At 42.2% G+C, this 12,922-nt stretch overlaps 1 protein-coding gene across 1 annotated transcript in view; it reads left to right on the forward strand.

The window, feature by feature from the left end:
* Positions 1-12,922, forward strand: part of POLR3B (RNA polymerase III subunit B) — a 943,591-nt gene that overhangs the window by 206,273 nt on the left and 724,396 nt on the right. The window contains exon 2 of the mRNA XM_078673925.1: positions 9,766-9,798. Within this exon, the coding sequence (XP_078530051.1) occupies positions 9,766-9,798 (33 nt within the window). The remainder of the gene's footprint in view (positions 1-9,765; positions 9,799-12,922) is intronic.

Below are 12,922 nucleotides of genomic sequence, written 5' to 3' on the forward strand. Positions count from 1 at the left end.
TAGGACTCGCAATAGGAAAGTGTAAGCTATTGGTTTGTGAGTAACAATGCTATTAATTTATATATTTTCAAAGCCAACACATATTAAAAAAAATTGTCATTTACAATACTAATAGCTCACACTTTCCTAATGCGAGACCTATTGCATTGCAAATGCTTGTTAAACTGGGGAACTGCGTACTCTCTTTTTGGTCTACTGAAATCAGTGTAGTGTCCTGAGGCAAGGCACAGAGAGGGTGCGGGGAGGTTGAGTACCATCCTGGCTGCGGTGTTTTGCAGGACCTGAAGCTTTTTCAAAAGGCTTTCGTTTGTGGAGGCAAGCAATGCATTGCCATAATCCATACGGCTTATGATTAAGCCTTGGTCCTTCAGTAGTAAGTCGGACGGTTAAGAGACATTTTTGGATATCTGCCTTTTAGCTGTATGGCAGTTGAGAGGGAAGAAAAGCCTCGCCTGGCGCATGCTATTATACAGTCTTGCGCCTTCAAGGTTGTACTAGCAGTGGAGAGAGAGTGGAGGACGCATTGGTCGGAGCACTTCAAGCAACATTTTTAGGTCTCGCCTAGGCAGTGCGTATGTGCAGCTCTAGGAGGAACTTTAGCCGTAGGTCTGCTCCTTTTCAAGCACACTCGTGCTTGTGCTGGCATCCACCTTGCGGGAGTGAGCAGCGGCATGCGTGGTAATTGAAAACATATTTCAACAAGGTGGCTGCCAGCACAAGCATGAGTGCATTTGCCTGCTCTTGCGGGGCCGCGCCACGCTCCCTCACGCTTGTTCTGTTAATCCTGGGTGACTACACAGGCCTCTAATGCTTAGAACCTCACGAGAAATGTAATCTTTTAATATGTAATAGAGAAGCACTACCAACAAGTGTCCAATGTGATGAACTGCACTGAGCGCAATTACTTTTACCTGATGTGACCAAAGCAGGCCGACCCTGCCACCTACAGTTTATCTCATGAAGTTTGTATGTGTAATGTACTAGCACTGTAGACGCTTTACCTACTGAGCTAAGACAAGCGTTTGCCCCACTACGTCATAACTTTAGGTTTACCTGTCCATAAAGTAATGCATTTTACACAGAAGAGGAGGATACACCGATCCTAAAACTAAGTGACCTTCCTGCTCTAGTCCAGGATGGGAGATGGTGAACCCCAACATTGCCTGAGGAAAAACCATACAGTGCTGAGCTGACCTTGTCATCAGAATTAAGTAGGTCACGATTTCACCTGTCCTGTCTGCTAATGTGCTGTATAGACTAATGAGATCTTCAGAGATAACGAGACGAACGGTAGCAGGAGGGGTCCAGCCTGAACATATATTATCATTACAGCCTGTTTGTGGCAACGTCTGATTTTTATTTCATGTTTTCAAAGTGATAACAGTGGCCGAGTACAATTTACTCGAAAGGTTGTGTTTAATGAAAAGTGTGATAGGAGCATAATTTCCTGGTATTACATGTCAGAATCAGCGTTGCCTCTTCCTTGAAAAGAAGCCAACCTGGCTGGTGTGGGAGTAACCTTTGCAGTTATTATGTTCCTGAAGTCTTATCTGACGATCTGTATGACTATCAGGAACATTGCCAAATTCCACTGATCCTTATCTCATCTGGATAACTTTATATTTCATGTTATTTTACAGAGGAGTTGCATAGTGCAGCAGTCCCCATTTTCATCAGGTTTTTGTTAGCAGCCTAGCAATGGACTGCTCCACAGGGACTATACGTCCATCAGGGATTCGGTCGTGTCATTTCTGTCTGTATTACAAATGCTTGGATTGTCTTTTCTTTACCTAGAAAGGTAGGTCTCAACAACATTTGCAAAACAAGACACTAAAGCAGTAAACAGTAGTCCGCTTATACGGTCCCAAAGGCGAGACCTATTGGCTATGCCAATGCTTGTTAAGAGTAACCACAACCCTTGAGTGCACAAATTAAATTGTCCCACAGAGGAGTTACTGATTGTAAGAAAAGTAAAAAAGATTAAGGTAAAGAGGTTAGGAAACGCTGGCTGCTGCCCCCTCTAGGAGTCTTACTTTGGTAAGCATGCCTCTTGGCTTGTGCAATTTAAAGGGTAAATTGTCTTGCGTTTGCTTTATAAATGTATTTAACTGTGCGCTTCCTCTCCTCTGCAACAGCTAAAACAAGCTTTTTAGTGGTTGCACTTATTATGTTTACCTAATGTGTGCATACGAAGGGCATGGTCTTTAGATGCGGCTGGTCTCTCCCAACGTCCGTTGCTGCCTGCTGTGGAGGAAAGAAAAGGGCTAGGAAGGAAGGAGGCAATGTGTGCGCTCAATTACTTGCAAAGTTTGTTTACACACTGATTGGCAAATGCAATCTAAACCAGAAACGTGGCAATGTGAAGAGGGCAGAAAGCAACACATCTTTTGTCAGTGAGGGGCAAAAGATGACTGTTGCAGGGGCTGTGTGTGCTTGGAGGGTGGGGGGAGGGCTTATAACCTGAAGCAGCGTGTTTGCTTAGAGTTCAGCGGGTTCAGGTTATGAATGCTGCATTTGTGTTGCAGGACAACATTGAAAATAAGCAGCGACAGGTGAAACAAGCATTTACAATGCAATGGTTTTGCCTTTGTTAAAGTTAGAGCTATTGGCATTGCTCTTGACATTATATTTATTTATGTTTTTTTAACATAAATAAATGGCATTGCCATTTACAATGCCACTAGCTTTATCTCTCGCAAATGACACACACAAACACACACAGAGCCCCCCCACACACACACCCATACAGAGCCCCCCCACACACACCCACACAGCCCCCCACACACACAGCCACACAAAGCTTCCCACACACACAGCCACACAAAGCTTCCCACACACACAGCTACACAGAGCCCTCCACACACACCCACACAGCACAAGCAGGCAACAGGGGCACACGGAGGCACAAGCAGTGGGTGCATCGGTGGAGCTGAGTGGTGGGTGCATCGGTGGAGCTGTGTCGGTGGAGCTGTGTGGTGGGTGCATCGGTGGAGCTGTGTGGTGGGTGCATCGGTGGAGCTGTGTGGTGGGTGCATCGGTGGAACTGTGTCGGTGGAGCTGTGTGGTGGGTGCATCGGTGGAGCTTGAGTGCTACCTCCTGCACCATCAGTAGCAGACATATTAAAATGGCACAGATGGTCGCTTTGGATCAGCCAATCTGTGGTGGACATTTTTGAGTTTCTTAAAGCATAAGAAAATTAATTCAAAGATAACCATCAAGGATGCGCTCGCCATCGCGGATCCATCTGGGAGAGAGAAAAAACCATTGGCAAAGTCCAACAGATTTCACAAGCAAGACCTACGGGCTTTGTCAATGCCTGTTGACAGAAATATAGGCTTTGAAGTCAAGACATGTTAAATGATGTTGGTTTATAAACCAGTTCTGAGTGTAACATACTTGACTTGGGACCACTTAGCAGAGTTGTAACTAACTGCTCCCCTACCCAACATATGTCAGAGGCAAGTTATACATCGGTAGTCTTAAATGTAATAAATACAAAGTTTGATAATGGCAATATCATACTGGAAAATGTGGACTAAATAACAATACGGATTACTAAATTAAAACACCAAAGCTTTTATTGGCAGTTTATTTCCTTGAAGTTTGTCCACATCTGATTTACTTCCTTACAAGCACTTTAAATGAACTCACCTACAAACGGTCTGGAGAAGGTCTTTAACAATAGTGCTCTCAAGGATGCAGCGTTTCTATAGGTTCAAAGGGACACAGTTACTGACAACTGAGTGAAGTAAAGACGACGGCAAGCGTTTCAACATTGACTTCATTCTGGTTGCCAATGACAAGGAAAATTTTCAAGGCCTGCCTCTGCATAATGTGATCAGGTCCTGACAACGTTTTCCATACAACTCACCATTCATAGAACGGACACACAGAGACATAAGACCAGAGGATGAGTGTAACCCGCAAAACACTTGTAAAGTGTTGTCGTGGAAATGAATGAAAGTAATTGGGCGACCAAAATAAAATAAAATACAAAGTATGTCATTGATAATGTTCTTTTGATGCGGGTTCTACCGGAATAGAAATTCTTAAGGATTTGTTGAGAGCAAGAGCACGAGGAATCTTCACAGACGGAATGTCCATTCTAAACATGCAAAGGGTGCTTCCATTAACTCCAGCACATGCTTTGCAAAACTTTAAAGCAGAAGCTCCAACTCGCAAGCATAGAGTTTCACTTTTACCTCTGCCCCTCCTTGCTCAATGACAATCAACGCTCTCTAAAGTCAGCCTGCTTAAACCGAAGTACGGCCGCCGGGGTCAGGTCTGCGGGAGGACATGACGAGCGACGAGTGAAGGTAGGAGACAGGGGGAGAGAGGTTGGGGCAGGAAGGCAGGGGAAGAGAGGAGGGAAAAAAAACCAAAAACAAATCGACTCACCTGCACCTTGCGACGGCGGCACTTCTCCGGTCTCCCTCTTCGGCATGGGAGACCGGCAACGTCGACAATCTCTCTGGCACTTCTCCGGTCTCCCTCTTCGGCATGGGAGACCGGCAACGTCCTCCGCATCTCCCGGGGTTCCCTCCAGGCCACGGGAGCCCCGCGGGCGCCGCCATACTTCTTGCCGTCTTCCTTCTTCCCCCGGGCTGCGGGGGGCGGGCACTTCCGGCCGGCCGCGCTAGGATTGGCCGGCCGGCCAGTCACGGGGCGGGAAACGGGGGAGGAGAGACGCAGAAGTGCCGGCAATGCCGGACCAGACTCGGGGGCGTTCCCGGCGTCGCGTGACGTCGGCAAAAGCCAAAGAATGTCAGGAACGCCCCCGTGTCTGGTCCGGCATTGACGGACAGGCCCCTCATCCAATGGCTAGGCTCCATTTACGGAGCCAGCCAATGAATGACGACGGCCGACCCAAAGCACACTACAGTTCTCATCAGGTTTTCGCCTGCGCGAAAAAGATGCGCAGAGCGCATCTTTTTGGCGAGGCAAAACCTAAAAACGACTGCTGCAGGGGCTGTGTGGACTCTGGGGGTGGGGGGAAGGCTTATAATGCAAAGCAGAAGGGGAATGAAAGATGTGTCCTCGGAAAGTGGTGTGCTTGGTCACCACCTAATTTCAGGCTGGGGATACCTGCCTGTGAATAGCTAGTCTGTTGGCTGGGCACAGGCTGGTCAAAGCTGCCTCAAAATGCCCCTTTACAGACTTATGATTCTCCTTCTTGCGTGAACAGTCTGTTCAACCTCTGCTCGCTGAATGAAGACACTCTGTAGAGGAGACATGTAGCGAGCCCGCATGAAATTGACATGGAATGACAGCATATGCTGAACTTAGAAATGCGTGTGTACGCGAATGTGCGCAGTGTGACGCTTTCAGGAAAGATGAACGTTTGTGGGAAGGACGAAGTTGAGCGGTGCGCGCCTGCCCACCTTTTTCAGATTCGTTGGTCACTGAAATATCGGCTTCCATGTAAGCACAAGATGATTTCATTATCACAGACCTCTCAAATTCCAAGGAATCCATTGCCTTCAATTTAAACAAAACCTCGACTCATTGCAATTTATTTTACTTCTGTTACTACAAGACTCATGAAAAACATTATCGAATATACTCAACATCAAGTTGACAAGGATGTTAAAAGCGTTTCATAAATACCGTTGACATAAATTACAAATGCAGTGCCTCTAATTTGTCATTAAAAATGGCCTCTCCTCTCCCGCACCACTGATGACTGTCCCACAGCTTTGAAATTAATCTTCCGAACGCAAAGTTAAACCACTTAAATGTTTAGCACTTAATGTTTTGCCCACGTGTGGAATGCAATAGTCTTTTATATGTTTGAAGAATATAGTTTCTTGAATACATGATGCTAGCAGTAAGTAGTGGTGTGGATGTAGCTCATTTACAGCCTGCAGTTCTGAAATGTCAGCAGGAAATAACAAGCCTAACCCCCCTTAAAAGGAAGCCCACAACCAACCGAACATCTTACCAAAAGAAACCCACCTGACATTCGACATCCAAAATTGCAAAAAAAAAGGCTAAAAATAATAAAAGCCATGGGGCAGGAGGCGGCAGTAACACCACTGTGGCATTAAGGGGCAGTGGTGGGAAGAATGCTATATTTAAATGTAATTAGCTAGGGCGCTGAAGCTGAACGCAGACAAACAGTAACGCAGAAAGCCAAGAAGAAAATAGTCCCCCCTCCCCCTCTAAGAACAGATAAAGAAGCATAGCAGAATGATACAGTACTAAGTCCCTACTCTGTGGGAGGAACAGAGGAGAGAAAAGAGAGACTAAGAGGCAGGACTGACCACTAGAAAGCTAGGATTTTTAAAATTCATTGACATAGACAAGTGAAAAGCAATGGCAAGAAGGGGGATGAACTTGAATCCCTCAGACTGATTACAGCAGGTCTTGAAGAGACCGCGCATGCGCTGTCTAGCTCGACCTAATAAGGGCCTTCATAAACTTATAGCCTGATCATTGATAACCTGAAGTTTTCTTTTAGGTGGTGACTTCTATCGCAAACATGCTGCTACAGGGTTGCCACATGGATGTCACATATAAATTGTTTGTACTGACTTAGACCACCCTGTAATACTTTTCACTTTTTTCACAAGACGTTTCTGAAGGAGGGAAACAAAAGTGATTTTGTATGAAACAAAATAAACGTGCACAATACGACTTGAGTGTATTTCACAAGCACATTATGAGCATCTTGCCCTCCAGTTATGCCAGAACCAGCTTAAATAATTGAATACCCTAAACAAAAGTCAGTTATTTGAGCTGAGATCAAATCATTATTCTGACACGAAGGCCACTCAAATATACATTTAGGGAGGTGTTTCTGTGTGTTTGTGAAGATATTTCTGCACTGTATGTACATATGTATGTTGGTACCCACACTAGAATGAGAGAGCTATTTTTTTTATATTGGCGAAAATAAATACTATCGCTAAACACAAACTCTTTGTACATATGCCACGTTATATAAGCAACCAAGCACCACTGATGGAGAAGCCTTTTACTCATGATCCCAGAAGCTTTTTGAATATTAATGAAAGTTAATCGCTGGTATATGAATATACTTTACAATTCAATACAATATTAACTAGATGCCTACACCATATACACTTCCTATTTATTTATTTTATTTAAAAAGGTTTTATATAGCGCTGGCTATCATTTGATTTAAGAAATCACATCTGTTAATGCTGTTGGGCTTTAGCAGCCAGATGCACTCCTCTTTGAAATGCTGTCCGTTACTCGTCCTTCAGTGACCATGGGGAAAGGCAACACCCTAACTATAATACAGCTTCTAGTTTACAAGTGATCTTGGCAATTTAATTACACTGTAAATACAGCACAAGCACTACAGACTAGCTCGGTTCATTCATGTTTAAGTTCCACTGTAACAAAGTTTTACTCTTATCATTTCAATTGAACATATCTATAGTTTTGTGTTATGCTTTTATATGTTAAAACAGTGGTTCACCTGGAACTAAATTAGAGTAAACTCATTTTTTTCAGTTGACTCAATCCTTGAACACGCTACACGTAGGCAAACCTCATACTGTCTGAGCCATAGAATCTCATTATTAACACATTGTCATAAATCACATACAGGTTTTATTTCCACGTATTACATTTCATGTTTGACACAGAACAGATGACTATAACAGTCTTTTTAACTCCTGTGGTCATACACGGAGAAGAGGAAGAGATGTGCCAAGAGAACATATAGAGTGTGTGTAAACCAAAACAACAACCATGGGCTATTATTTTACTACGTTTCTTGAAGCTTGGTTTAGGAATATCAGTTCTTTAGGTTTGTGTGCAATATTTTGTCGACCTTGTTTAGTTATCGTTTGGATTGTTGATGTCTCATCGAGCCTATTAAAAATATGACACACCTAAATGGAGAGATCATACCAAACAATATTAGAAATTGGTGAATGGAGAGGTATGTAGGGCTAGATGAGATGAAGGTCGGTATGCAGCTAAGTTAAACGGTTGAGCGGGCACGTGCTCAATTTGATGGCCCTTTATGATGGCTAAAATATTGTGAAAACCATAGTTACTGGATTTGTTGCAAAACCTTATACTGAAGACACATGGATTTACTACTCGACTTGCTTGGTGGGGATCAAAAGGTGTAGCACCAAGTGAGAATATTAAAATATAACTTACCCTCTTGGTTAATTACTGCAACCTGTTAGTAGAACATGTCTATTTATAACCATGAAATGATGTTAAGCCTATATGCATAAGAAAGCAAATATTTTGTGTAGTGGGTTATAGCTTTTCTAGCATGCATAAAATGTGAGGTTCACCAGTGGTAGTATTGAAACAGATCTGATGTGAATGTACATAACCTGTACTCCTAATCACACATCTAAGATAACTTGTGAATTGCTACTTATAGCAAGGTCATTTAAGTTGTGTTTTAACAGACACATGTGTAATTAGTTTTCTACAAAAACAAAAAAAGGGAATCAAAGCATAAGGTGCCAGCACTAGTCTAAAAAGTCCCTATTGGTTTTAACGAACAGAAAAGGTGCAAACAAAGGGCTGGGAGCACAATTCCCTATACTCCCTCAATTTAAGGCTGATCCAATGAACCTAACCTTCAGCAATTTAACACATAGTAGCCCAGCACACTTTAAGCACAATTTATTACCGACAATAAGTCAAAGAAAGTTTGATTTCACGAACAAGCCGATGTTTTCAGTTTCAATTGTTCTTTATTGTTCAATCTTTAAATACTTTTGACAGCATCACTTTTGGAACCGCGGTAACATCTGCATCTGCTTTCTGGTTCGCTGAGATCACACAGGTTCTGATTTCAGTCAAAGCCAAGATTGACATTATTAACTTTCAGAAAAATAAGTGGTAATTCTGCCCTACGTGAAGGTTGGTATAGCCAGCATATGAAGCTACAAGAGTACAGGCCTCAAACCACTAGTTACATGTAAGTAACCTTTTCCTACTCTTTTCCCTGTTTGCAGACATCCCCATATCCTACATGTAGGGCATGTTTACTATCTAAATGATAATTATTCTCTTTTGTTTTACAGAGAGTGCAGAGGTGAGTTGTTTGGAGCTTGCTTTAAGCTTCAAGATAATATACATTATACATCCAGGAACAATGTCAGTTGCAAGTAACATAGGTTTACCTCGCTTATCAGATTAGATGCAGTATGTCAATGGCTTAATATATCACTAGACGGAAATAAAGGTGTTGGGCACTGTGGATTGTATCCAGGAATGCATCCTCACTAATTGCAAGTAAGTAATGTCGTTGAGAAATTAACATGATCGTATACAACAAAGTGCATTAGGGATGTCACTGATGGATGGAATGGACAATGTACATATTACTGCAATTCATATGCTAATATTAATTTTGTGAACCAACTTGAAGCAAGTGCGCCATTTATAATGTACAAAAGCCTTTACGTGAGGCAGGGATTCAGATTTAGAGTGATGTGAAGATTGAGATAAATAAGCAGTCCAGCATATGGCATGCTGATGAATATCCGCACTTTAAATACAAGTCCATTTTGCATGTGAGACAATTAAGAAACAGTTTATAACTAGAAGTGTAGAAGTAGGTGTTTACATTCGAATCAGTTTTGCACTTGTTTTTATTCAAACATTGATATGATGTATACCAGTATTCTTCTACAAAGTACAATAGTGACTGTTGCTGTAGATAAAATAATATTTTAAAGAAAGGCAGCCATTTAGAAGTCTCACTTTCCTCTTGAACAAAGAGTGATATTAATGTTTTTTATTTCCTTTATCAACAGGAAAAATGGAAGCTTCTACCAGCCTTTCTAAAGGTACTATAATGATGAACTAATAGATTCTAACATTTTTTTTTAAATAGTTATTGAGCTACTTAACTTTTCCAAAAATATAATTTTGATGTTTTAGTAAGTACCTGTCCATCCAAAACTTTGTTGTTAGAATTGTTCTTTTGCTTTTCATATTGTGATTACTTGAGGGTAAATTGACTGGGAGAGCTCCTTTTAGATAATCATTAATCATCAACTCATTTTTGGGGATCTCTATTGAATTTTCCAAAAACATGTTGTTATTTTATTGTGTAGCCATCTTATTTTCTCGCCTCTTAAACATTGGTCATCCGTTGGAGGGCGTTCCCACTAAGGACTCAAATAGAACATATATACCTGCTGATGTTGGACTGTCTTACTAACCATGATCCTGAATTGTGGTTATTAAGTCATTGTTTGTTTGTGAATATAACTGTTTCTTTTGACAGCTGATTTTTTTTAATGAGGAATGATAAATGTTCTTACTGTCTAAAGCTGAATACAAGCCCAGTCACACATACTAGAACAGTACATTGGTAGAAACTCTATGCACAGTGGACCTCAGTCTAATTAATTTACTTGTGAGTAAAAGGTTTATACAGCAGTAGTAGCAAATTTCTATACGCTGCTATTAAAAGATGCTACCAGAACTCCTTTATTGAGCCTTTCCAAGCGTAATCTTTTTATGGTCAGGTTCAAGAGCACCTCTGTTCCAGACAAATATGTGAAAAGCACCAGATGAAGATCTTTGGCTCTGTCCACATGTTGTAAGCCAGGATACATGTTTTGGTTGAGCAGAAGTGTGCTTCAACATAAAGTCATCCCTTTCTTTATTTATCCAGCTGCCTGAGCATGAACTTTCAGAGACACATACATGACCTTGTAATCCTATTAAAGTGTCTTCGATAACTAGACATTTTTTTTTTCCCGGCAGCAGCAGCACAGATGATAGTCAATAACCTACATGGATTTTTAGCTCTGGTTTGACAGTGCAACTCTCGCCAGACGTTATGTGATTCACTAAAAAGAGCTTTCAGAGTTCTACTGAGATAGAGGCTTAGACTCCACTCACATGTTGATCCCCTGAGTACAGACTTTGATTGTGCCGAGTTTCTTTGCTTCCACCAAAAAGATAGCATATATTGCAATTGTTTGGCAATGTTTATACGCCATGCAGCAGGACTGAATTGGTTATGATGGCAATCCAGTGATCAAGGCCTAAAAGCCTGACCAGTTTATTATAAATGTGTATTTAATGTGAACATCATATGTTAAAGTTGATATACATTTGTAGTAACGAAATCTAGACGTGTAGAGGATCTTCAGATGTTTATTTGTAGATAGTTACTGCAGTTAAGTCCAATACAAGACCCCACCAGGAGCAGCCAGCATCCTGCTCAGCCCTTCTCAACTGACATCTGTGGCTCCCAACATTCTGTAACACATCACTCATGCGACATTCCACTGGCAGAGCAAAGTCAGACCCCCAGGATATAGCGGCATGGATTAGCAAATTTAGCGGCACAAATATGGAAATTTAGCGGCACAAATATGGAAATTTAGCGGCATTTTTGCGGCACTTTATATTACTCATAATCATTCATTTTCAGCTTTAAAACAATGGAAACTGTTTTAGCAGAGTATTCCACTTTGAAATAGACCCTGATGTGATGTTATTTCCTGTGATGTCCCTTCCACGAACTCCTAGCATTTTAGTGAATTGACGCCCATGCTCATGTTGCTGCCAAGACCTGGAACGACCTACCCCCTACCCCCTCCCCAGCTCTCTACAGCCCCCTCGCCTGCCAGACTTCAGTCTTCAATAGAGACCATGTGCCCAGATACCCCTACGGTTTACAGTGTTGTGGTTTACAAATGCTGTTTGACTGTAACTATCAGACCACATATTTGAATTCAGTCTTCGGTTAACCTAGCCTATATTCACCTACTCTCCAATTGTGTACAGATGCAGGATCGGTCTGTCTAGAAGAGCAACCTGGTGTTATGTACCAAAGTGCCCAGTGTGTAGAATATTCAGGTACAGCTCAGTTTGCGATCAGATCATGCCTCTATGTCTACTGTTAAAAGAGAGGAGTGTGAATTGGGATTTGTCAATCCACAAAACTGTGTTGCCTGAGTCCGAGCTGGTTCAACCCCCAAATCTAATCTAATCTATCTTGAATTTGGATTTATGAAAAGACGTAGCTCTTGAACTAATTACAGTCACTGTACGTGCAATTAAATATAATACTATACAATATATAATAATCTTGAGGTTGTTCTGTCCTTAAGCATTTAGGGGCATATTTACACTGAAGTGGCAAAGCACGTTGTTAGCCTCCTTGGCTTAACGCCGCGCGCTTCGCCACTTCTGGGGAACTGGACTGCACCGTATTTACAAGGATACTGTGCAGCCCTGTGTTCCCCCCTGTGCCGGCGCTACTTGCAGATGCTCAGCGCCAATGCAGGCACCCCTGCACCATAGTGCAAGAGTGCCTGGGCTGCAAGGGGAAGATTTTTTATGTGCAGGAAGGTGTCCCTTCCTGCACATAAACAATCTTTAAATGGCGTTTTGTAACTTCTATGTGGCCTGCTTAATGCAGCACACATAGAAGGTACAAAACGTCATTTTTTAAAATTATTGTTTATGTGCAGGAAGGGACACCTCCCAGCAAATAAACAATCCATTGCTTTTTGCTGTTTCTATGCGTACTGCACAACGCAGCACACATGGGAACAGCAAAAACGAGGAGAAAGTAAACATTTCTCCTTATTGCGCCAGGGTAAGACCAGGTTTTCCCTGGTCTTAATTTTGGCGCTGCCCCATCTGTACGCCATCCTTGTAAATATGGGGCAGCTTAAAAATCAATGGGTGTTGCAGTAGAACACCCAATGTAACACCCATTGCCCTCCCATTTCACGCTAAGTATAGCGTGAAAGGGTGCCTTATTTACAAGGCAGCGTTAAGCCACGTGCCTTGGAAATAAGGCGAAGCCCCTATCGTCACCACAACGTCGTGAAAAGTGAAGCTGTGGTGGCGATAGGGGCTTGTAAATAAGCCCCTTAGTTTGCAGGAAATGTCTTATCTCTGCCTAATAAATTCGAGGAGAGCTGCAAAAAAACTATTCGT

This window comes from Lissotriton helveticus, chromosome 1_1 (assembly GCF_964261635.1).
Source record: "Lissotriton helveticus chromosome 1_1, aLisHel1.1, whole genome shotgun sequence".
Classification (NCBI taxonomy): Eukaryota; Metazoa; Chordata; class Amphibia; order Caudata; family Salamandridae; genus Lissotriton; species Lissotriton helveticus.